This window comes from Alosa sapidissima, chromosome 19 (genome assembly GCF_018492685.1).
Source record: "Alosa sapidissima isolate fAloSap1 chromosome 19, fAloSap1.pri, whole genome shotgun sequence".
Classification (NCBI taxonomy): domain Eukaryota; kingdom Metazoa; phylum Chordata; class Actinopteri; order Clupeiformes; family Clupeidae; genus Alosa; species Alosa sapidissima.
This window is the reverse complement of record NC_055975.1, coordinates 22,781,143-22,808,788: the sequence shown is the minus strand read 5'-3', so window position 1 is coordinate 22,808,788 and position 27,646 is coordinate 22,781,143. Positions and strand designations below refer to the sequence as shown.

General features: G+C 41.4%; 1 protein-coding gene across 3 annotated transcripts; it reads right to left on the bottom strand.

The window, feature by feature from the left end:
• Window positions 1–598: 598 nt before the first annotated feature.
• sfxn5a (sideroflexin 5a) lies at window positions 599–23,063 on the bottom strand. Of its 3 annotated transcripts, XM_042072489.1 has the most exons (14): window positions 22,835–23,059; window positions 20,938–21,006; window positions 18,943–19,020; window positions 18,321–18,347; window positions 17,788–17,842; window positions 16,689–16,714; window positions 15,914–15,967; window positions 15,548–15,604; window positions 14,094–14,159; window positions 10,465–10,555; window positions 6,443–6,558; window positions 5,937–6,022; window positions 3,155–3,272; window positions 599–1,342 (listed from the first exon to the last, which is right to left on the bottom strand). In XM_042072489.1, exons 1-14 carry the CDS (start codon window positions 22,889–22,891, stop codon window positions 1,265–1,267), a joined length of 978 nt encoding a protein of 325 aa, XP_041928423.1. In that variant the 5' UTR covers window positions 22,892–23,059; the 3' UTR covers window positions 599–1,264. The 3 variants fall into 3 exon arrangements, with proteins under 3 accessions (XP_041928423.1, XP_041928424.1, XP_041928425.1); XM_042072490.1 differs by lacking the exon at window positions 22,835–23,059 and having other exon boundaries at window positions 18,321–18,405; window positions 20,938–21,005; XM_042072491.1 differs by lacking the exons at window positions 5,937–6,022; window positions 6,443–6,558 and having other exon boundaries at window positions 22,835–23,063.
• Between the last annotated feature and the right edge of the window lie 4,583 nt (window positions 23,064–27,646).

The following is a 27,646-nucleotide window of genomic DNA, read 5'->3' as shown; positions in this document are numbered from 1 at the left end:
GAATACCCCTCAGTCCCCTGCTGCCACAATACACTTGGGCGGGGGGGGGGGGGGGGTAGGAGTGAGTGGAGAAAAGAGGGGAAAGGGAGAGATTCTGTGGAAGTGGGAAAGGGAATTCTCTTACCGAAAAGGAAATTGTCTTTATCTTTAAAACAGTAAAAAGAAAGATATCTCCCTCAGATCTATCGCTATCGAAAATCTTTCTCTCCAGCCTTGCAGCTGTTCTTCACAAACAAAGCACTTACACTTATCACCAATTCAGCCAGAAAGATGCAAAAAGGTAAATCTCAGAGCCCATATTTTTGTGCAAGTGTGTATTAGGCATGTAAGTGCATTTGTGTGTGTGTGTGTGTGTGTGTGTGTGTGTGTTGGCCACTTGACTGAATGTGTGTGTGTGAATGGTGCAGTCCTCTACTTCACTGTGCGTGTGGCTTCATGTCTTGGTCCACGCCACTGCAGATGACCGTGACACGTTGCCATGCCTACTGAGTAAACAAACAGCTGGGCGAGAAAGTGATGCTGATTATGATAAGAGAGATTTAAACTCTCTTTCACACACACACACACACACAGGCTAGATAGAAGATAAAGATGAACATTTAACTTTTGAAAATATTTATACAAGGTTATAGTGCCAGTTAAATTCAGAATTAGTAAGAAACGATAATCCATCATGGAAAATATTGCTACATATTTGCATTTGCATTACATATTTGCATTTGCATATTTGCACTTAAATCCTGAGATCAGCATACAAACAATAGTATTATAAGGTGGACTCACAGTATACATTAATCTGATGGTTACAATGATTAACATGTTATCAAAACGGGGAAGGGAGATTACAAGGGTGGTTACAATTGCTAAATGTAATTCATCTGATGGATTAATAAAAATACACAATGTAAGCGCTAAGGTAAATGTGATCCCTACATCACTTGTTCACATAGTTCACATAAGAGATGCCTGGAGAAGCTACAAGGCTTTAAGTCTGTTCCCCTTTTTCAAATCGGAAATGATTAGAGACATGAACATACCTAACGGGGTACAGCAAATATCTCATCGCATGATTTGGCTCAGATTTGGTGTGTGTGTGTGTGTGTGTGTGTGTGTGTGTGTGTGTGTGTGTGTGTGCGTGTGTGTGTGTGCGCGTGTGCGTGTGTGTGTCTTACATTCAGTGATGCTTCAGCTCGATGCTAGAAGTTGTAAACTTCACTTATTGGGTTTGGTAGGCACTCTTGACTTAAGCCTAAGGACTGACCGATTAGAGACCCTTGTTATAAGTCACAATCTTGCAGTCTGTCGCTGCAGCAATCTCTGGTTCAAGCAGAGACACGTGGATCTAAGAGCAAAATAGAAAGACACATACGGACATATATATACCATAATTAGGTATTAGATACATACATACAAACAGTACATCTCACATTCATACCAATGCACAAGTATGGAAACCGTATAACCGAAATATTTTATATTTTGTACACATAGAGGCTGTGGAAAATATCATCCCTGTTCAAGGTACTTAGCATTACTAAATGCTTTCATCCAGTGAAAATAAAGGTAAAAATAGCATTATGGGCGTTAGAGAGACGGAAACAGACATTTTATTTTTATTTTTTTTCTTTCTTCACAGCTATTTACTTCCATATAAGTAACTGGGCACGGAAATAAGATGCGCCTGCTGGTAAGCAGCCAAGCCAGAGTTAAAAAGTGCAATATTTTCTCCATAAACAGATGGCAGAGTGAATGTGTGTGTGTGTGTGTGTGTGTGTTTGTATATGTGTGTGTGTGTGTGTGTGTGCGTACAAGCGAGAGAGAATGTGAGGTGCGGTGGACCAAGGAGACATCCCGCGGAGTGTAAGCGTAAGGCGACAGGTTGGGGATGGCGATTGGAAAAGGAGGGCCCTGAACATGGCGTTTTTTGGGATCGCTCTCGTCTTGACGCCTTTTCAGGAAGTGTAAAAAAAAAAAAACAGAAGGAGGAGAGGAGCGAGTGAGCGAGGGACAGTCAGAGGGAGAGAGAGAGAGAGAGGGAGGGAGAAAAGTCTGGCAGCAGCACATATGTCTCCGGATCAGCCACCATATGGACAAATCGATGATTACGAAGACATTTCAATCTAAAGACGTGTTAAAAGGCAGGGTGTGGGAACTGTAATTGCATTAGCGTCCTGTGATCTACATCATACAGCAGGATTGTTTGTTGCAATCGTTAGGTGTTGTAGGATTATACTGTGTGCCGTCATACTGTGCAGAGAATATGGCTCTCTGCACGTGCTGACACTGCTATGTGATAGCTATGTTGTGGCAGTGAGTCATTTTAGACAGTAACACCATGTGTGGTGGTTATGTGGAGCTATATATACTGCTCAAAAAAATGAAGGAAACACTTCAATCATACACTGGATCGGTACTCTGACACCGTTTGGTTCTGAGCACAAGTAAAAGTTTTGAGGCGGGTGTTTTATTTTGCAAGAATTGTCAGACATCCTGTGAATGTAGTTTGAGAATGAAGAAAAGGCTGGAAGGTTTCAAAAAATGTGTTTTAACAATTGTGGAAAACTGTAAGTGTTCCCTTAATTTTATTTGAGCAGTGTAGTTTCAGTATAATTTTATACAATAGTATATGCAACAAAAAAGTTATAGCAGGATACAGCTTAGGATTTATATTGAAAACTAGTGTGCGGTGTGTCTAATGCAGCAGAATCAATTAGAGATATCATTACAGGAAGAGTATTAAGTCATGTGAGGCTCTTGTGGTGTGTGGTTTTGTGCCAGGAGTCTTTTGCAGTGTATAAAGGACCACGTAAGGCTATACGGGGGTGTACAGTAATACATGCAATAGTGGTGTGCACTATAAACTCCTGCGATGTGTGTCTTAGTGGCAATGACTGTAAAGCACATAGTTAGCATGGTGTCATGCAAGTCCTTAATGAAGATTCAAAGCCAAAATTGATCAGCAATATTTGCAATATTGGAGCTAGAGTTTGCACAGTATCCCGCACAAACTCTGCCCCAAGCTAGCCATCTCTGGTTAAATGTCCCCTATTTATTACTCCCTTCTAAAGGCTTTAGATTGGACTGAGCACACACTGTCCATGCTTTTGTAACAGTGGCTGGTGTGGTGGCCCATGTGTGTGTGTGTGTGTGTTACCTGGGACTGCTGAGGGAACAGGCTGATGGCGAGGGGCAGGGCCAAGCTGAAAGCCGCCAGACACACCAGACTGTGCACTGGCAACACCAGCCGTGGGCGCCTCTGCAGCAAAGGCAACCTGAAGCGCGCACACACACACACACACACACAATTAGAAAACCTATGATGCAAAATTTGCATGCGCGCGCGCACACACACACGCACACACACACACACACACACAAATGACAAATAGAAACACACATAGACAAAACAAATAACTGCGTGGCAACACGCACACACGTGCGTGCGCGCACACACACACACACACACACACACACACACACACACACACACACAGTGCTCCATTACGAAGGCGCCTTTGGTTCTCTGTGAATTTAATTTTCTTGCTGTTCAGTTCTCTTGGCATTACATTGAGATATTAAGGGAATGAATCACTGATAATAGCCCACTTTTCTAATTGCGATCATTAACTAAAACAGATGAAGTGACTTCATCAGCAGTCATTTGCAAATGCTTTTCATCTCATGCCCAGCCTCTATTCTTATGCACAAAAACACAAGATGATGGAATCCATTGCATAACACACATCGATTCAGTGACGTCTTTCTAAATACAGTATTATTTGATAGCTTTGATATCACTTCACCTCAGGTGAGGAACAGTACAATGAAAGTCAAGTTGACATTATTTACAATGTAGGTTCTGCTACTTTGTGTTTGCACTGGCCACATGTTCACCCTCATGCACCCGGTATAGCAGGCCAGGCACAAACACACACAAATATAAACATAAAAACAAAGTCAAGTGCAAGTGCAAATAGATTGACATGCATACACACACACACACACACACACACACTGACACATAGACAGACAGGCAGATGCAGACACACACACACACACACACACACACACACACACACACACACACACACACACACACTATATTTTTCTGCCTTCTATAGTTATAAAGTCTCCTCGGTGTCAACACATCTATGCTTTGTCTCTGAAGGCTCTGTCCTGCCCTTCCCCTGCCTGGGTTTCCACAGGCTCTGCCCCCCCCTCTCTCCCTGGACTCTGGTGACAGGGATTGTGGGATAGCATGCTCAGCAGGAGGCGTCCATGGCTCTGAGTTTTAATGATGGCAGCGGCTGGTTAATGAGAGACTTCATTAACACATATGAGAGCCACACACCCACACACCCACACACACATACACACACACACACACACTTACTTCTGACACAGGCATAGGACAAACCTACATTACGCCTATGAACTCCAAATCTTGCACACACTTCTAAAACTCACTAATCACACACTCTCTCTCTCTATCTCTCTCTCCCTCTCTCTCTCACACACACACACACACACACACACACACACACACACACACACACACACACACACACACACACGCACACACACACACACACACTTACAGTACTTCTGACACAGGCATAGGACAAACCTACATTACGCCCATGAACTCCAAATCTTGCACACACTTCTAATACTCACTAATCACACATCTCAATAATCTCTCACACACACACACACACACACACACAGCACACACAGCATACACACATTCACAGCACAAAGGACAATAAACACATTCAAAGACATACAATGTGAAAACAACATTGTGCTATGAGTAAAATAGGGATGGTAGCAGAGAATTGGAAGGAATTTTACCAAACATAGGCGGTTCCCTAAAGATGATCTGTAGGCGTGGGTGACTCGGGTGGCTCGTGTGTATGAAATATACACATACATACACAAAGACAGGCAGTCTTACAAACGCACACGCACGCACACACACACACACACACACACCTCTCCTTTCTTTCTTTATCTCCTCCTTTCTCTTAAACCTCTCAGCAGTTCAATCAATCATCTGGTATTCTCTCCTCCCCAACTGACCTCTTGTTCTCGCTCCATTGAGATCCAGTGAGGGTGAGCTGACATGCAGCAATTCCCCTCCACATACACACACATACAAACATACCACACACACACACACACACACACACACACACACTCACACACACACACACACTCACACAATCTATAGGCGCACATACACACACACACACACACACACACACACACACACACACACACACACATATAGTTCACTCCCATAATTTTACCATTGTCTTTTTTAAATACTTGGGTCACAGTCTAACACTAATAAGAAAACTTGCTTATATATGCACTGTCATACACAAACTCTTTCTGTCTCACACACACACACACACACACACACACACACACACACACACACACACACACACACACACACACACACAGACACACACACACACAGACACACACACACAAACACACCTGTGGAAGAGGGTGCCCGGATACAGAGGTGTGAGAGAGACAGATCCTGTCAGTCAGCACAAAGACACATACCACTGCACACACCCTCATCTACAAATGTGTGCATACACACACATACATACCAACGTACACACACACACACACACACACACACACACACCACACACACACACACACACACACTCCCAGGCACACACACAGGCAGCTATATAAACACTGATTTCATTACAGAACCATTAAAGTCTTATCAAAGTGCCTGTCTTTTACTGTCACAACACACTCACATAGTTCCACACACATTTTCAAGGGTATACACGCACACACACACACACACACACACACACACACACACACACACACGCACACACACATACAATATATGCATTGGTATTATGCCTGCATTTATGTTCTCAAATTCATACACTAACCTCTCTAAAAAAGTCATAACAATAGGGGGAAGGACCAGAATGGGCATTGGGAGGACCATTCGTGTCATGGCAGTCTCCAAGATTGCCTGATCAGAAATAGCAAGAATAAAAATGGTAAGAACAGGACATGATTAGTTGACATGAATAACAAGGCCCTCTGTTAGTGCACAGGATTTTATATGTTTACATAGAGCATTTGTGTGTATGTGTATGTGTTTGCATAAGATTTTATATGTTTACATGTACATTTATACATATATTTTTATCCATATAACAAATGTGTGCATGAATCCTCATATACATGACAATGTGGATGATTTGTTTGTTTATGGTATGTTGTTGTTTCCTCTGTGTGTGTGTGTGTGTGTGTGTGTGTGTGTGTTTGAACATACTGTATTGGACAGTCTCCTGCATCTTCTCCCAGACTCTGAACTGTGTATGTGTGTGTGTGTGTGTGTGTGTGTGTGTGTGCGTGCGTGCGTGTACATGCTCTCACATGAACTCACATGTCTTGCTGCTACTTGTGAGGTGCCCACCACTGTGCCCTGGTCATCCAAAACACTGATGCCTTCCTTTAGCTCAGAGTACCTCATCAGGACAACATTGCACACGTTGGCACTAGCTATCATCAAACACCCACCCACACACACCCACACACACACACACACACACACACTCACACACACACACTCACACACACACACACACACACACACACACACACACACACACATACCCAATACAGAGAGAGAGAGAGAGAGAGAGGGTCACACTTGAACTGTCTGTCAAAAGCATAGGTCAAAAGACTGTCATAACCTTGTCATAAACATAGTTATGTCATATCATTATTCGTCATTATAGTCATCCCAGAGACATCAGAAACTGTTAGCACAAAATGGCCTAATACATAGCACTTGAATCATTGGGAATAGGAGAATGCACTAGAAATTGAAGATATATCAAGTCAAAGCCTTTATGTTGATTCTATGACATTCGGTAGTGTGTATTTGGGACTGTATGTATTTGTGTAGGTGTGCCGTACACGTGTGTGTGTGTGTGTGTGTGTGTGTGTGTGCGTGTGTGTGCGTGTGTGTGTGGGTGGGTGGGTGCAGATGTGGATGCGTATGCATATGTGGGTTTGTGCCTCAAGCCATTTTAATTTGTTGCCCCTGTGTGAATGTGTTATCTGTGTTGAGCTGCAGCGTTCTGGGGCTGAGTTAATTGGCTAAGTAAATATCTAACCTTCCTCTAAGGCGTTTTAAGACACACACACACACACACACACACACACACACACACACACACACACACCATAATCATCATCATTACCACACACACACAAACACACATATACATATGCACTCATCATCAAACACACACACACACAGTCTAAAAAAAAGATAAAGAGATGTTATTCCTGTTTACATGGTAATTAGTTAAAACCAATGTAATCCCTGGATGAAAAAAAAAACACATTAGAAATATTATTTCGTGGGTAGTATTAAAGCTTATTAGCCTAACATAAGAAAAAATGAACTGAGTCCATAAAAGCTTTCCGCACATTAATAATGTCATTCAGAGGAGGTCTTTTAATTAGCTCACCTAATCAATGCAAGGCCCTTCCGACAATCAGCATTTACGCTTTTCAATCACAGCACCTCTACATATGAGAGCTCCTGCTAATGCTAATTTACACTGGTATTTTATTGACTTCTTTCTCTTCTGCTGACAACATTATGGTCATTTTTTATTGTCTATTATTCTATTTTATTGTTCGTGCAATGGCCAAAACATATAGCCATTGTTTTAACAGCTGTAGGGCTTTAGAAACATCAGGATCAAAGGTGTTTTTACAAGGCCACCATTGAGCAGTGACCAGGACATGTGCACACTAGGGATGTAACGGTATGAAAATTTAACCTCACGCTTACAGTGACCAAAATTATCACGGTTTTCGGTATTATCACGGTATAAAAAGATGCAGAGTGGCTACATGATACAGTACACGTTTTGTGGTGAAAATGTTCTGCCTTTTAAAATCAGGTGTAACCTAATCCGTATCTCAGTTAAATCCATCAATTAGACAACAGAATCAGTAGGGTACTTGTTTTTTTTCATTGTACCAGGCCTACTGTATGTCAAAAGCAGGCTCGGATGAAGCTGGGAAGGATTAAACACACGGTTTCCACACCGTGGTAATCAACTGCGATAATTATGATATTTGAAATGAAAACGGTGAAAATTGTTATCGTCAAGATTTTTATCACGGTTTACCATTATACCGGTAATCGTTACATCCCTAGTGCACCCACACACATACACACACGCATGCACGCACGCATGTGCGCGCGCACACACACACACACACACACATGCGCGCGTGCGCACACACACACACAACCACACACACACACAAACACAAATACAGGCATGCACACACATACACATTGTCACATTGTTCAAAAACAGTAAAAAATGTTTAAAAAAAGTAAAAAAATCACATAAACATCACTTATAGGTCACTTATAGATGCAGTACTTTTATATTATATGGAACATAAACATTTACTTTTGATTCAAAATGTGATTTCCTCAAGCAAATATGTAAATGGCAAGCAGATAAGCACTTGGAAAACATTACAGACAGTGACAACAAAAATATGGAACTGATGTCTGTAGAGATGGATGGATGATCCCTTTTGGATGTAGCTAAAACACTACAACTACAGAGCCACTTCACCACCTCCTCAGCTAGTATCATGACTCAAAAGTGACACCTTTCTCCTGTGATATTTGAAGTCATCAGTCAACAAATACATCTGGGGAGGTGTGAGCCTAGTGCTGGCTTCCTATACAGAACAACGGTGCTGTCCGCAAACCTGATTTGACTGGAAAAGGTCTGGAAAAGGTCTAATTTCCTGCAGTGTGAGGTATACTGAGATATACTATTTTAACACTCATGATCCGCTGACTGCCATGACTGCACTATCTGAGAGAGATATGCCCTGTCTGTGCTGTTTTAATGTGCTGGTAAATTGGTAGCATAATAGTGGCGGTGTCAACAAGAGCTGTCATGACAAAAGAGAGGTCTCAACATCACGCTGTGCTCCAGGCCCTGAGGCTATTGACAGGGCAGCAGGGGTTTGGAACAAACAAGAGGAAGGAGGCCCTGGTGTGTGTGTGTGTGTGTGTGTGTGTGCATACTCTCTGTGGGATACATCCCTTCACCTTGTTTAGGCTATGCCCAGGTTAACACAAACATGATGACAAATTTAGTACAGTGTAAGGAGGAAATGTAGGTGTCAAGAGTGAAAGAGTGGGTGTCAGGTGGAAAAGGTATATTCTAGTCATCATGCTCCCTCAGGCTATTCTACAGTATATCTGTGTGTATAGCTCTCTGTGTATAGCCATCACTGTTGGATGATACATGTATAGCTCTCTGTGTATAGCCATCACTGTTGGATGATACATGTATAGCTCTCTGTGTATAGCCATCACTGTTGGATGATACATGTATAGCTCTCTGAGTATAGCCATCACTGTTGGATGATACATGTATAGCTCTCTGTGTATAGCCATCACTGTTGGATGATACATGTATAGCTCTCTATGTATAGCCATCACTGTTGGATGATACATGTATAGCTCTCTGTGTATAGCCATCACTGCTGGATGATACATGTATAGCTCTCTGTGTATAGCCATCACTGTTGGATGATACAACTGGGTCGACACAGATGGCAGAAAGCTGTGAAAATATCACTTGAGTGACAGAGAGGTGCTTGATTGGGGCTATTACTCTGAAATAAGCTTCTTCCAAGAAAAAAATAAGGCATGGCTAAGGAAAATAGTCCAATTTCAAACATCAACGCCTCTGCTGGGTTCAATTAGCTGGCTTTAATAACCATTTATACCTAAATGCTAAAAAGAAAAAAAAACAGAACAAACAAACAGTAAACAGCTCTGGAGTCCTGACACACTGCCTCTTCAGGGCTAATTATCCAATTAGCTTGCAGCGGTCATGCCCTAACGAGGGGCCTTAACGAGGAGCCAATTACCATCTCATCGGGGTGGGGGGGGGGGGGGGGGGGTAGACCTGTTGATTTAATTAAATGGCGAGCTACGGGTTATTTAATTACAGCGCCCTTCACATCTTAGGAGAATCTTCTGGGTCCCCCAGGGCCCGCCAACGCTGAAGTAACGTTTCGCCCGCACTCAGGCGAAAACCAAAACAAAATATTAACAGGGGAGCACGTCGGAAATAGTCAAACAAAGGGCTCGCGTGCGAACAAATGCACAGAGACACATGCACACACATAAACAATCCTATTATGCCTTTATACAGAGGACCATAAGTTAATGAGTGTTCACTTAGGCGATTTATTAATGCTAATAATACAATACTTTACTGAGTGGCTCCTTCTGCAGGCCTGTATCTAGCCTGTGGGGTTTTTAATAGCCATAGTCAACATGTAAGTGAAAGGGGGGGGGGGGGTGGGTTCTGTTTGTGTGTCTGCGGAGGGACCCACCGACTGCAGGAAAGGGAATGAATCTCTGGACGAGGAGGCGAGTAGCCGGACTGAACCGCTCAGCTTTCTGCACAAACACGCTTAGTCCCACCTGTAATCAGATAGACAGAAAGACAGACAGACACACACACACACACACACACACACACACACACATACACACATACACACACACACACACACACAGAAACACAGACACATGCATGCATGCATGCACACACACATGCACACACACACACACACACACACACACACACACACAGAAACACACATGCACGCATGCACACACACACACACACACACACACACACAAAAGATGCACTACTTTTATATTATATGGGACATAAATATTTACTTTTGATTCAAAATGATGTGATTTCCTCAAGCAAATATGTAGATGGCAAGCAGATAAGCACTTAGCAAACATTACAGTGACAGTGACAACAAAAATATGTAACTGATGGCTGTACAGATGGATGGGAGGATGTGTATCTTCACATTTCAGTTAAGCACGTAATTGCTCGTAACTTTTTACCACTCGATAGACACAAGTCTGCCCTGACTCAAACATGCAGTACATTCATATATTACTATGATGTTTATGTAAGTAAATTTGAATTCTATGATCACAAGTGTATTGCGTCAATATCACTCATCTCACACTCCTATTCCCTTTTGCATTAAACTTTCACACACACAATCACACACACACACACACACACACACACACACACTTGCCTTAGGTGGGTTGTTCCCAGCTAATGCCCTAAGCCCCCCTCTCTCTCTCTCTCTCTCTCTCTCTCTCTCTCTCTCTCTCTCTCTCTCTCTCTCTCTCTCAGGTAGGGGTCGTCGGAGGAACTGTTTTAATTAGTACGCCCCTATCGCCACTCCCCTCGGACTCTGAGCAGTTTGTAGCTGTCGTCGCCGTGGTTTCAGTTGTCATGCCGTTGGGCATCAAAGCGACACCCAGTAGGGCAGATAATTGGCTCCACCGGCCACAAGGGGAGGAGCCACAGTGGGACACAGGATCTTGACTGGTCTTGTGTGAGAGACTCTGTGTGTTTGTGAGTGTGTGTGTGTGTGTGTGTGTGTGTGTGTGTGTGTGTGTGTCTTTACTCAAATCATATTTGTTTATGTGAAAAAGATATATATGGGACATACTGTACAGCAGCTGAGTGTAGGCCTACATGAGCATGCACTGAATGTTTCTGTGTGAATAACAATGATATTTAATTACTGATTATTATGCCACATCATTATCTTATAATTAGTTAACTAGTCTCAGTGACCCCTGAAGCTAGGGCCATTTACTGATCTGATTTACTGTCTAAAAAATTGATTAAGATTCACTCTGTTCTGTGTGTGTGTGTGTGTGTGTGTTTGTGTGTGTGTGTGTGTGTGTGTGTGTGTGTGTATGTTTATGTGTGTGTTTGAGTGTGTGCGTGCGTGTGTGTGTAGGTGCGTGCGTGCGTATGACCATCTGTATGTGTGTACTGTATATGCTTACGTTTATGTACTGTATATGCTTACGTTTATGTTTTATCCGAAGTGACTTACAATAACATTACGCTAAGATTAAAATTAACAGTTTATAGCAAAGCCATACAGCCTAAACAGAAAATAGCAATTATTACTAAATAGAATAGAATAAAATAATAATTTCAAAACAAGGAAAACAGATAAGTCTTAAGACGCTTTTTGAAGATCCCAAAACTATTGCTAGAATCGAGCAGTCGGTAAATCATTCTATCGACGAGGAATCACAGAAGAAATGAGTCCAGACTAAGACCTCTTAGTGTTGATGGAAAGCCGACATAGCAGACGTTTATCCAGGGCCGGAGTGGGGCCACTTTTCAGCCTGGGAGTTTCAGGGCCAAGACCGGCCCACTTTTTTCTACTTGTCCCTGTAGTCATAGCTAATTTCGGGCTCATCATTTTCAGCGGGGGGACTGGCTGATCTGCTGCTCAGAGGCTACTTTTGTTTTATGCCTAGGCTATACACAGAGTTGTGTTATCAATATTTGCATAATATTGGCAAAGTCTATGAATTGCCATATTGGATGATACAAAAAGGCTAATATTTTAATTCATTTAATATGTTACTTGCGAATAGGTTGACAATGCTACAACGTCCAGTAGGTTATTAACCCAATTATGCCGTTATAATCATGGCTATCTCTCTTTACCAGTTGCCACTTAATTATGTCTGTCCTCTTCAAAAAAAAATTGGAAGTTTGGCACATTTGGCAGCATTTTCTTCTGATACTTTTTGTCTTTTTTTCCTGGCCTTTTCAGTCCCTCATAGCGTCTTTCTATCATCCATCCTCCATGACGCTTACACTACGGTAGGGCCCGCCCGGCTGGTAGGATATCTGAGAAAACTTTTTAGGAAAGACGGGCTATATGGACCCAACCAATTAACTTTTAACTATTTAACTATTAACTTGGGAGGGGAGAACAACCCATGCAGAGGCTGCGGTGTTAGGCATAGAATGCGAACGTGTGTAGCCAACTTTAAGAGAAGATAGATTAACGTGATGTCAAATGTCAAATTTTTCCCTCGACCGGCCCAAAAGTGAAGCGGCCCACCGGGAATTCTCCCGATTCTCCCGATTACCCACTCCGGGCCTGCGTTTATCAGAGGACCGCAGCGGTGGAGAGGGGACATAGAGCTGGATCATGGAATTACCAGCCCGGCTGGTAGGATATCTGAGAAAACTTTTTAGGAAAGACGGGCTATATGGACCCAACTAATTAACTTTTAACTATTTAACTATTAACTTGGGAGGGGAGAACAACCCATGCAGAGGCTGCGGTGTTAGGCATAGAATGCGAACGTGTGTAGCCAACTTTAAGAGAAGATAGATTAACGTGATGTCAAATGTCAAATTTTTCCCTCGACCGGCCCAAAAGTGAAGCGGCCCACCGGGAATTCTCCCGATTCTCCCGATTACCCACTCCGGGCCTGCGTTTATCAGAGGACCGCAGTGGTGGAGAGGGGACATAGAGCTGGATCATGGAATTAAGATGACAAAGTGCAGATGCAGTAACTATAGACCCTTTCAACAATAAAAACAAAAACAATGCTTGAACGTTCTATTTGGTTCCCAATCTACTTCCCCTGCATTAAGATAACATATGGAATGTTAAAACGGAAGCCTTGTGGGGCCAACTATGATGCTGATAATGGGACTCTCTTGAAAGGGTCTATAGGTCAGAGTGAGGGATTTAAATATTATAATTATTGCTATAGGAAGCCAGTGAAGAGCAACTAATAAGAGAGTTACATGTGTCTTCATTGGCTGATTAAAGACCAGATGTGCAACTGCATTCTGAATCATCTGTAACGGTCTCACTACACAAGCAGATGACACTCAGAGGTCCCTGGTTTGAGAGTGATACATTTTGGAAGAAACTAACTTTTGCGCTGGGCAGTTTAGGTTATGTCTCGGCAATAAATTGAATTTTGAAGAAGTGGGAAAAAAATATGCGAGTGTGCCGGAAAGTATGGGGCTCATTCTGAAACATACAATATGCATTAATATGTCACATTAAAGCATTAGTTTACCCACAGATTACAAAATGACTCATAACATGAGCAAACATGTAGGTGTGGTGCTTGTACTCACAGCAATAGAAACTGCACTGGTCACTGCTCCCAAGTAGCCTTGAAGAAACTTTGATCCTGATGTTGGCTAAGGCACACATTTTTTTTATTAAAATAAAACATTTTCACACACTGAAGGTCACTAGTGAACACCATAAGATAATGGGCTCTATTTTGACGATCAGAAACCCAGCGCAAAGCTTATTCTTATTGCGACGCGAAGCTTATTCTTATATTACACTCAGTCAGTGGCGAATTTTGCACCATGCACTTTACTTTTATTAAGCCTTGCACCCAGGGGTGTGGCAGAAGGTGTTGTCTGGCGCATGATCCAAAAATCGCTATCTTTAGTCGCTAAAATCATTACGCCACTGACCAAGTAAAACCTTGTCTATAGCGATTGGCGCATATAAAGCACAGCTGAAGATGCACTGTCACGAGATGTAAGCAGCAACTCCTCTGCAGGATAAATATCCTTAGGATTTTTATTGAGTCATATGAACATTATTGGGGTAAGTGTTACTTTTTTCAGGATATGTTTTCAATGGTAACCCCTTGTCAGTCAATAGTGAAAGTAATTAACTGTGTAGAACTGTTTTGTCGCTGACTATGAGAGCACAGTGAATTTAGTTTCACTTTGCTTATGAGTTCAAATAATAGACGAGTGCAGATGTGTGTAGGCTATACTCTGCTAGTCACTAACAGGTTTTAGTAAAGCATTGTTTAGTGGAATATCTGATCCATACGGTCTCGCATGCAAGCAGATTCCTTCAAATGCGCCGCTGACAATCAAAATACCGATGCGCTGTTTGAAGTTGTGCTGCTTGCTGTTAAAGGGAATGTCAGATTCTCATTCTCATTGGTTTAAAGGATGTTACGCCCAGAACACACCCATGACTGATTAAGAAACATAAGAACAACCTTTTTGCAGCAAGCGCCCGACATTTGATAACAAAACCACCCCAAATGTGGACTGGACACATCACTAAATGTATTTAAGTTCTTCACTACTAACCATGTGTTTTAGATCGTCAAAATAGGGCCCAATAACAACATAAAAAACAACACCTTTTATGCATCCCTCTAAGTAATGATTTCTTCCACTACTACTGCCAGAGCCAGGGTCTTTAATGACCTCTCCTTTTTGACTTTAACTCTCAAGAGCAGAGCTTTTTGGCGAGGCAGCCAGGGAAGAGTGGTCCTGGTGATTGATTTATTAAATTGATAAGTAGCCCTATTCCATTTTCAAATAACCTTTCAGATCTACCACTATATCTGAATCCATTTTTGCAAACTGATTGAAACCCACATAGTGTGTGTGTATGTGTGTGTGTGTGTGTGTGTGTGTGTGTGTGTGTGTGTGTCTGTGTGTGAATGTATGTCCATGGGTGTTTGTGTGTGTGTGTGTGTCTGTGTGTGTGTGTGTGTGTGTGTGTGTATGTGTGTGTGTGTGTGTTTGTCTAACATACTCCATACCTGTGAGGCATTTCGGTTGCTGTAGTTGACACAGGCGTTGTGACTCTGGTTCAACCACTGTAAACAGGAACACACGGACAGGACATAAGTATACAGTACTGTAGGTGCTTTCAAATCAATCCATTTGTTCATTAACTGTATAAACACATGTTATGAAACAAACTGTAGTGTTTTGTAACTGCATTTGGGCATGGTCAAATGTTAAACACAATGTAATTAACATTGCGGGCACACTATCAGTTTATCTATAGAAGGAGCAAATTTATTTTGAGTTTTTTAGATGGGTTTTACAAATGTGTTTTATATTCAGAAATTCTTTTTTTATAAATTAAGAAAAGAAATGAAGGTTTATAAATGAATACACACCTGCCAGAAGACCGTGGATAATAAAGTCTGATTGGGAAGGAGCAACCCAACTACCTATAAACAAAACAAAGACAATGGCGTTTGGAACATACTTTGTCCTAGAGGCAATAATAAGGATGGCTTGTCATGGCTTTTGGTCTCCATCAGTTTTCTTAAGCTGACAGCAGTCACTTCATTTACTGATATAACCTCCTTTGAGCTGTTGAGAGACAGCCTCCTTTAGTATGGTCTGATAGAGAGATAGAGTGCAAAGCTGTCAGATGAAAAGAGTGAGCTGAAGACTAACTTTTAAAGTGAGAGGGACCGTGGTTGAACCAAGAAGTTATTAGAGTTATACGTTATATGAGTTTTAAAAACTCCAACTGACAACCTTACGCCTACAAGTGCAAATACATGTGCTTGTTTTTATTTATGTTTTGTCTGTTGAAGAAAAGGAAAGAAATCTGCACACCAAACAGCTCTTGTTAACTTTACTGCTGATTTACTGCTGACTTACTGCTGGATGGTCTTAGACCAGTATTTATCTTTTTTGGGGGGGGGCTTATTGCCTTTATTCCGATAGGATAGTGAAGATAGACAGGAAGTGAGTGGGAGAGAGAGAGATGGGGTGGGATCGGGATATGACCGCAGGTCAGATTTGAACCTGGCTCCCTGTGGCCACTTGGACCCATACATGGTATGGGTGCTGTAGCCTCTTGCTCCACAGCGCCCCCTGTATGATTATCTATTTTAGAGTGCAATTGTGAGAACACAGGAGGGAAAAAACAATTCTTACCACTGGTGTACCAAAGGGAATGTAACCTGTTCAGACAGAAAAAAGAAAGATCAAGTCAAAATCACATACACGGCATAGTGTACATTCACTTTTCTGACTAGCCAACAATTTGATGAAATGGACGAGACCAAAATTGGGGGTACTAACAAAATCAAAAGAGACAAGAGTGGCAGATCTATCTAACGGCAGAGTCACTCTGACTGTAACCCAGCCAGTCCGATTTTTGTCTTTACTGGTGTAACAGTTTTGGGAGTGTAAATCGAACAGCTCACAAAAGTAATAATGTCATCATTGGCCTTTAGTCAGCGCTAGTCAGCAGGAGCCTCCTACATACGCATGGACAGGGCAAAAGTGTGAATGTGTATCTCCATATGTATGTCCCTGTGTGTCTCTGTGTGTGTATGTATGTGTGTATGTGTCTGTGTGCATGTGTGTGTGTGTGTGTGTGTGTGTGTGTGTGTATGTGTATGTGTATGTGTGTGTGTGTGTGTGTGTATGTGTATGTGTGTGTGTGTGTGTGTGTGTGTGTGTGTGTGTGTGTGTCCCTGTGAGTATGTGTGTCTATGTGTCTGTGTGCGTGTGTGCCCATGTGTGTGTGTGTGTGTGTGTGTGTGTGTCCCTGTGTGCGTGTGTGCCCATGTGTGTGTGTGTGTGTGTGTTCACACTTCCTTTGGCAGGTTACACCACTGCTGCTAGCTTTTGCCCTCCACCCACAAGAAAAGGTCTCGGGTGTGACTTGCCTGACGCCTCTTGACACTGGCTGCGCTGCTCTTTGAAGGTAGCCCTCTCCCTGTGAGTCCAAACAGAGGTTCAGCACAGCGGGGAGGTGCGGGGGCCTAATCAGACCCCAGCTGAGAGTGACCTTTCCCTGCCTCGGGCCAGACGAAGGCCCCCTGCAGGGGATGAGGAAGCCCTAGGGGCCAATAACGACCCCCATGCAGTCAGCTACACGGTCCACTGTTCTATTGTCTCTATTCCCTCTCTCTCTCTCTCTCTCTCTCTCTCCCTCCCTCTCTCTCTCTCTCTCTCTCTGGCTGTCTCTCTCTCTTTTACAAACACACACGCATGCACACGCATGCACACACATGCACACACACACCTGACATCCGAAAAGGCATGAAGATTTTCTCTCCAGTGTCTGGATGGATGATGGCCTAAAAGAAAGAAAGAAAAGAGACTAAAGGGTCATTCACACCAAGAATGATAACGATAATGATAACTATAAACAAATATTGTTCTCGTTAATATGAATGACGACGTTCACACATAAACTATAACGATAACGACATGAAGAACGATATCGTTGGGGATCACTTTCAGAGCAATTTTGAGAACGATAAAAAAGTAATAGCCAATCAGAACCCATCACATTGTAGCCGTCACATTCATTAACACAAGGAGAGACTTTGTTTATCCTTGTTCAGTGTGGACGCTTTTATCGTTATGGTCATAGTTATCGTTATCGTTCTTGGTGTGAAAGAGTTAGGTTTAAAGAGACATTAAAAAAGTAATACTTTTTTCCATGACTAAGTAATTAATAAGACTTAAGTCAACCATTTGTGTGTCAGGTGTGTGTTACGTAAAGAAAGTTATCTCAGCATAGAGTATTTGGTGCCTGCTTTATTTTCATACCTGCTTTATTTTCTGGGCCTCCCACAGCTGGAGAGAGAGAGAGAGAGAGAGAGCAGGAAAGAAAGAGAATGACAGACCATCAGCTCTTATATGAGTGAGAGAGAAAAGACAAAAAAGCAGAGAGAAAGTGAGACTGTGTGATGTAACAGAGAGATGTGAAAGACATCTTCCAATGTAATGTCTGTATAACGTCTACTTGCATTTACATAATACAAATTTTCTGCACAATTTCTGCAAATACAATACAAACAATTTCTGCATAATCTACCATTTATATATAATAAAATGTTGACACAACATGTGAATCAGACTAAATCGACAGTACTTCAATACATTTATTTGCCCCATGTTACCATGGTAATACACCCACTCAGCCAATACCCCTTGACCTTCTCAGACACCTATGGTCAGCCACACCCCTTTCCACCCTCTGACCAATCAAGGCTCTCTAAACATATCCCACTGTTCCGTTTAAAAAACAACTCCTACTTTTGAGTGGCGCTGAACTGAATCATAAACTGTCACTAACATGGTAGTATGGTCTGTCGTGTGTGTGTGTGTTGTGTGTGTGTGTGTGTGTGTGTGTGTGTGCCTGTCCATGCCTGCCTGTGTGTGACCTCACCTGAGCATCGGTCACACCTGGAGGGAGAGAGCCATTTTTGAACTGCTCCAACATTCTCACACTCGCATTCAGATGACTCTAACAGAGAGAGAGAGAGAGAGAGAGAGAGAGAGAGAGAGAGAGATAGTCATTTGGTTTGGACAATTGGACGATGATTCAAATGAGAATCATTTACAGTGATTCTTATTGGTTTCATTTACAGGTTAACTGACAGCAAGAGGCAATTACAGATGATTCAAACAAGAGTCGTTTAGAAAATACAGAAGCAGAAGAACAGACAGACAGAAAGCCAAGCTGAGGACCTATGCCTAATTTACTCATTAACAGGGCAAGACGTCGGTGTGTGTGTGTGTGTGTGTGTGTGTGTGTGTGTGTGTGTGTGTATGTGTGTGTATCTCTACTCACAGCTAGTCCACAAATCCACACCTTGTCACATCCCTAGAGTCTCTACCACAATTAGTGTCACCACAGACCACTAACAGTCTCATTACTGTTGTACGCACAGAGGGACACACACACACACATACACACACACACACACACACACACACACACACACAGAAAATGATCTCATATTGACTCCAACCACAGTTGATCCCCAGCGCACAAAGGTCAAAGATCAGTTAAACAGTGCAGCAACCCATATTAAGATCTGTCATGTTTTGTCATAATAATATATTTTCTTTAAATTGTTTAACCTTTATTTTACCAGGAATAATCCCTTTGAGATTCAGAATCTTTTTTTTTCAAGGGAGTCCTGGCCAAGACAACAGCATAATAGTTCCATATTAAAATATGCAGTGAAAAACAGACAACAGAAAACAGAAAAAGACAGTTTGCAATTTAACATCATCTCAACATGATCACCAGTTGCGCTCAGTAACAGCACATGGGTATTTAGTACTCAAATAATCCTTTATCCTAGTTTTATACGATGTCATCATGTTTAGGCAGTCTAATTTAAGATGATTCTGCAATTTATACCAGGATGAGGGTGCAAAACTTTGAAGGCACTTTCACCAAAGACAGTTCGCGTTCTGGGAATGTCATACATGATTTGGCCATATGATCGAAGATTACAATTCCTGGTGGTGACTTTAGGAGTCAGGAGAGAACATACTGTAAGACAGGAGGCAGTTCACACAGTATGGCCTTATAACGAAAAATATATCAGTACCAATGCTCCAACCTGCGATTGTGCAAAGAAGGCCAACCAACACTCTCATACAAGCTACAGTGCTGCAGATACAAATCTTAGTGCTGCATGGTATACTGAATCCAGCATTTGCAGAGATTGATTTGCATGCATGTATAAAATATCACCATAATCCAATATTGTAAGTAAGTATAAGTATAAGTATATATACTCTTTTGATCGGGGAGCAGTGAGGGGTTAGGTGCCTTGCTCAAGGGCACTCCAGCCGTGCCTACTGGTCGGGGTTCAAACCGGCAACCCTCCGGTTACAAGTCCAAAGCACTAACCAGTAGGCCACGGCTGCCCCAAATGACAGTAATGTTGCTTGTATAAGTCTTTTTTTCTTGCACTAAAAGAGAAACAGCATTTGTTTCTATAATAGAAACCCATACTCTTACTCTAAGTTTTGTTAGACACTCTATATGATGCTTGAAGGACAAACTTTCTTCTAAGAAGAAACCAAGATATTCGTAGACTGATATTCCTTCAATTACTTTCTCATCTAATGTAACAATCTGACAAGCATCGTTGGTGTTCCTTGACTTAGAGAAGCATATCATTTTAATTTTGTCAGAGTTTAGTACAAGTCTCAATTTATGGAGATTCTTCTGAATGTTAAAAGCAGATTGCAGTTGTTCTGAGGCACTTGCTAAGGATGAGGCAGAACAATACAAAACGGTATCATCCGCATAAAAATGACACTTTGCTTTTGTTACAAATACTGTATGGACATGTAAATGAAAAGTTAACCCTCCTAGATACACCCCAGTCAAAGGGCCATGTTTAAAGCATAGGCCTACCTCAGACACAAACAAGGTGCGTGGGTCAATCACATTCAAGAAGTGTCGAAGTCGGCCATAAAAGGATCTCTGAAAAACAAGATTTACATTTTTGAATTTTCAACACAATAGATAGGCCTATGTATTGGCACATTTAACTTAGAATGTATAACAACTAACTAGTCAGTAGTGCCTGAATTAGCATGGCTTTTTTATTTTGTCCTCATAGAATGTCCTTGTCATAGCCTACTCACCATCTTTTTGCAATGTCTGCAACATACCAATTCCTATCATACCACAATATCTGAAATGCTGTACTCTGTAGACTTTCCGTTAGGTATTGGGTCATTTAAAAATGTTAGTCTGAAACATTTTAAAAGTGATGTCAGGACATAAAACACTGGGATAGGCCTACATTGACTGTCTACTGTATGCACAATTGCACAATTTCTACCAAATTTTGCTGCTCTTATTTCTTCATTGTATGTGCCTTCTTATTTTTACTTTTTATATTGTTTAGGCCTACTTGAATGTTATGTTTGTCTGTGGACCTAATTGGTAAAATATGTCTTGTCTCCACCGTGGGATAGTAGGAAACGCAATTTCGATCTCTTTGTATGTCTTGACATGTGAAGAAATTGACAATAAAGCAGACTTTGAACTTTGACTTTGAACTTTGAACATTGGGCCTAAACTAATTAGCCTAGAATCGTAGCCTACATTAGGCTGGTAATGTCTCAGCAAGTTCGCATTATGCAGTTCTCCTTTAAAAGTGAATGCCAATGCCGTCAATTAATTGTTTTATTAGCCCCAAAACAAATCCATTAATCAGTGTTTTCTTAATTTTCTTTTTCATCTTGTAATGATACAGAAGAAGTTTTCGCGCCGAACTTCAGCCAGACGCGCGGCCCAGCTGTTAAAGCACGGGCTATGACACCGAGGGCGCTCCAGTTGTTTTTCCCTGGCAGGTGCGAGCGCCTCAACTGCTTGCGGATGCCAACTGGCCCTGTCGCACTTATCTGCCTAAAATATCTCACATCAATTAAAAGGCAATTAAAGTCCTAAACGCGCGAGCGGAACTCGATATTCCGCCGTTTCCCTCTCCCAAAGCACACAGATGAACAGACGGATCTGGTGGATAGCGTCGCCAGCGACGCAAGATGTCCACCTGTTTTGAGCGTAATTAGCAGCTGCGAATTAAAATGAGTACTATTATAAACAAGTAAAATACATAGTAACTAAAGAAAGGCGGGCGTGTCTTGTTATAGTCTGTTTTATGCATGTCTTATTTAATAGGTCTATAGTCAATTAAACCGAATTCTCACAACTTTTTGTAGGACCGAGTAGGTCTACTTTCTACCAACGTGAACAGGATTGTTTATTAATTAACCCAACCTGAGACAATGATCCCAAATTGTTTTTATATTACATGTAAAAACTGGCTTACCATTAAACATCAATAGACAATGACGATCTGTGACCTACAGTTTGTAAATGAGGTACAGTCAACAAGTCAGTCATTCTTAAGTTTCTCCAACAGAGGACGCTGTTTCAACAGGCTCAACCTGTACCCGCACGTCACTGTTGGAGTCCTTTCCTCAATCATAAGACACGCCTTTTATGTCTACTTTTTCGGCTTCAACTAACTTCACCTCATGTTACAAACCTTATGTGGCTTATGTTGCACATCAACAACATAGCAAACACGTGCACATGTAAGATCCCAGCATAGAATCGCCAACATGCTATATCAAGTCATTCTAGACCACAGGCTACAGCCAACAATGCCCTGGAAAATGTAAGCAGCTCATTGTTTTTATCTCCATGCCATAGGGGAATAAATACGTCCGGAGTATCAGGACAAGCAGGTTATACTGTTGCGGACGTAGTTTAACCCTGTTTCATCATGGGGTTTTACCTGATCGAAACGGGACTCGCCGAGTCTAAATGCAGGATATTCTTCAGACGCAGACATTTTTTCGGGAATGACCTAAACCGATGTTGTTCACTTCACCGAACTTCATGCAGAATTCCTGCTGAAAACACGAAGTCACACAACACATCGTATCCGTATCAAAGCATTATGGGTGTAGTAGTCTTTGGCTCACATTTTGAAACTGATTGCATCGGACGTAATCCCTTTTATTTATTTTGTTGTAGTTGTCAGTCATCACCAGTATGGTGTTGGTAACCTACTCTGGACTACAGCATCGTATGACGGAGCCCGGGAGGTGTCATTGCAAGATATTTTTGTATATTGAAAGAATGTGCGCTCATTTTAGTCAATTGTGTGGTAATTTTACTGGATTGTGGTCTCATTTTACTAGATTGTGTGCACAATTTAGAATATTGTGTGCTCGTTTTACTACATAGGCCTAGTGCTCTCTTTACTAAATTGTGCACTCATTTTCAGTGTTGGGTGTAACGCGTTACAAAAGTAATGTAATTAGGCTACTGTAATATATTGCTGTTTGCGGGAACGTGGTAATGGAAATGGGTAATATTTTACTCGGTACAAACTTCAGTAACGCTCGTTACAATGCATTTAATCCGAAATTAAATTGTGTTTTGTTTTGATACATATTTGCAAACACCAAGCGAGAACAACAGAGGAGAAAAAATCCGCGCAAAATAGTAGGCCTGTCAAACTCGATTCCTTTTAAGGATCCGGGTTATTCTGAGTCACTCACTAAACTGATCCGGGTTGAGTCACTTGAGTCAGTATTGCTAAATCGCAAAGAAATTCAGTCCTACGTTCAAGCAGTGCAGTGGGGTGCTTCATTTCGTTAAGTGCCTTAATGTGGATCCTCCATGATTTGAAACCAGGTTTTTGCAGTACTTGCATTTAGCCTAAGAGTTACTCTCCTGGTCAAAGTGCATCCACACATTGTTCATCTTTTTGGTGCTCATGTTCAGAAACTTTGATCTTATTGACAGAGAGGGTAGCCTATATTATAATAATTAATTATTTGTTGTTGTCTTGTTAACAATAGAAAATTTGCCTAGGTCTAATGTTACTCTGCTACAATGTTTATTACCACTACTATATACTAATAGTAGGCTACTAGGAATCTATTCTAATAGGTATTATAGGCTGCTAATACTAGGCAACTAATATTATTAGCCTATTAATCATAGCTATATATATATATATATATCATGTTAGGTAGCCTAATATAATATCATATAATATCAATGAATGCTTGAATTTCCCCTGGGGATCAATAAAGTATCTATCTATCTATCTCTCTATCTAATATAATATAATATGATATAATATAATATAATATAATATAATATAATAGCATCAAAACCTCCACCCACTCACGGGAAAGAAAGCAGTTTGAGCCAGACTGTTTATTTATTGTCTTAACCTAGCCTAAGCAATTGACTTTCAATGTAGACATAGAAACAGGAACGTAGAAATGCCCTGCAGTGAATAAATTATTATTATTGTTATTATTATTATTATTATTATTATTACTACTACTACTACTATTCTCATTAGGCCTATTATTATTATCACCTTGACACAAGTAGAAACTAGGCTACTTGCTCGTCTACAGATCCACTCATGACAATGTAGCCGGCTGATTCGACTGACTCGCACTCATAACAACATAATGTAACCGGTCCGGCCGGCTGATCCAAATGACCCAGGTAGGCTACTCAAGCAACTCCATACAGAGCTTGCAATGTTTCGGACTGTCTTCGCGACCTAATTGCATTTTAAAGTAGGCTATGCGTGCAGAATGTATGTTATTTCAGAAGTGGAAGCATGGCTTTTGTTGTGGATTTTCTTTTAACCTTGACGAGGAGTTACTCGCTCCTCTAAAGATCCACTCATGACAACGTAGCCGGCTGATTCGGCTGACTCGCACTCATAACAACCTAACCGGCCCGCCCGGCTGATTCGACTGACCTGGGTAGATAGGCTACTCAAGCAGCTCCATGAGCGTGCAGTTCGGACTGTCTGCACGACCTAATTGCATTTTATTATGCTACATCTATACACCAAATCTAATTATGTCTAGGCTACATGCAGAACATTGAATGTTATTTCAGAAGTGAAAGAATGGCTTTTGTTGTGTTTGTTTATTGTTACATTTTTGGCAGCTACGATGGCTAGGGCTAGGAGGCTAGCTAATGTTGCAAGAGGTTTGTGTGTGGCGCTGTTTATCGTTTTAGATTGAATTGTAGTAGGACTCAACTGATCCGATTTAATGATACTAGAGACTCGCGACTCATGGGTTAATTTAAAGACACGGGTGAAAGATCCGAGTGAGTCACGACTCAAACACCTTTACAAAATAGTAGAACGTTATCTCCTGATACTGGCTGAATATGACTGTGGCTGCAGCAGACTCGCAGGCGGACTCTATTTGCTCTATAAGCCTACGCTCATTATTTTCAGCTTGTCAGAGACAAGGCTATGAAGAACATAATAGTTAGTGCACTTTGTGTGCAAAACCAAAAGATCTCTCTATGCCTCGCGAAATAGCACAAGTAAATTAATGAAACATCTAAAGTAGTACCACGCTAATCTTTTTGATTCTTGATAAAACACAAACTATGCTGTTGTGCATGTCAGCTTTGTGCTGTGAACTTGAATTGAAGAGAATAAAGGGATAGAAACAGGGATGGATTACTGCACGGGCCTACCGGGCCCAGGCCCAAGGGGTCAGGGGGCCCTGAAGCCCAAGCTTTTGCATGGAATCATTGCCTCAATATCAACAAATCAGGATGTAGGCTATGAATCTGATTGAATTTAGTATTGGCCTTCCTCAAAATGCGCCAGAATACAGGAAATCACATAAAACAAATTAAAAATTTTCTTGGGGAGGACCCCCAAACCCCCCCTCCCACATATACGACAATAAGTGGGGGGCCCTTAATACATCTGGGCCCAGGGGCCCGAAAGTTCATAATCCGCCCATGGATAGAAATGCAGAAAAAGATTGTGTAGCCTGGCAGTGCCACCGCTCCCACCACGCGCATCACGCACTTTGCGTTGGGCACCAAAGGACAGAGGGGGCACCCAAATGTAACCAATGAATAGTAGCTTTAATGCAAACTGTGTTTCACTCTTCATCAATAACGTTTACAATGTCAAAATGCACTAATACCTTTTGGGTTCTCTCAATCACCACGTAGTACTAGAATTAGTGGGTCGACTGAAACGCATTCCATTCAGATAGCTAGTTGGATACCAGGCTCATAATTCACTTGTATTCGCAAAACGAAATGTGAAGCAACATGTCATTGCATACTTCCATTTCCAAAACAATGAAGGTTGCTTAAAGCAACTTAACATTGTGCATATTATTGTTAATATTGTGCTATCAATGTAACTCAAACAAATAAGGCTTGTAAACAAGAGCTGGCAAAAGGGCATTATGACAACGTAAAGATCAATGCTCTTAAAGTGACAGTGCACCAAGTAAAACAGCATTTCTTCAGAAATGAATGTTTAAAAACACACAGTAATGGTCTGTAAATATTTTTTTTTTATTTTACTTTAGGTGTTTGAGTTATCATTTAAATGTTACTCACTCAAAGCCACTCACTTAGGGCACCGAAATGGCCAGCAGGCCACCATCTTGACATGTCTTTATTAAAGGAACCGTATGTAAAAACCGTGTGTTTCGTCATCCGGTCGCCAACTCTGCCAGTCAGAGGGGAGGGGAAGGGGATACATCGCTCTACAGTAATTTGAAAGTGATTGTAGTACCAGTTTTGGCCACAATCTTACATACGGTTCCTTTAAGCTTTGATTTACAATATAGTAGGCTCTCTATTGATTTTAATGAGTAGGCCTAGGCCTTAAAGTTACAGTATTTCTATCACAATTTACCAGACTTTGACCTTTTGTCGGTTTTTAACAAAATTCTGACTATGATTGTTCCTTGTATTGCATCATGAGCACTGCGCCTATTGCATTCTACTGTTGTTAGCCTTAAGCCTAGCTCAGTCAATATGCTATACCACATCTCCCTCCATTCAAAAAAAGAGCAAGCTGCATTGAGCGTAATAAACTGCATTTAGAATGGCAAATCCATATTTCTAGATATTTTGGTGAAAGTAACTTAAAAGTAATGCAATAGTAGTGTAATGCCTTACAATTCAGAGACAGTAATATTATAATGTAACAAATTACTTTGAAATGACAGTAACAAGTAATACATAATACATTATGATTTTGAAGTAACTTGCCCAACACTGCTCATTTTACAAACATGTAATGAGAGCACAATTTAATAAAATGAGCGCACGTTTTAGTAAATTGTGCGCACGATTTACTAAATTGAGAGCACGTTTCCTGGATATAGCCTACACAAAAAACACTCCTCCAGGGCTCCATAGGACATCAACCAGGAAACTGTAAGTAATTAAACATTTTGTCTGGCTCGTGCATTAGGCCTCTGCGTTTTGTTGGTGTTGAACTTGTAGCTTAGGTAACTTGTAGCCTATAGGTGAAAAGTGGCCTGCTATAGATGCGAAAATATAGGCTACACTCTCGTTCATTGTATGAGAGATCCTCAGTAGGCTTTTTAAAGTTATTGTTAATTCTGTTATTGAAGAGTGACAACTTAACAATACGTAATGTCACAAACATCAACCATTGATTCCCTAATGGAATTGAACAGTGCAGCTACTCCAAACCCATTCAGGAGAAGCATCCTCCTTCTGATAGGGCAAGGGCCTATATTGAACTGACTTTGACCGACTT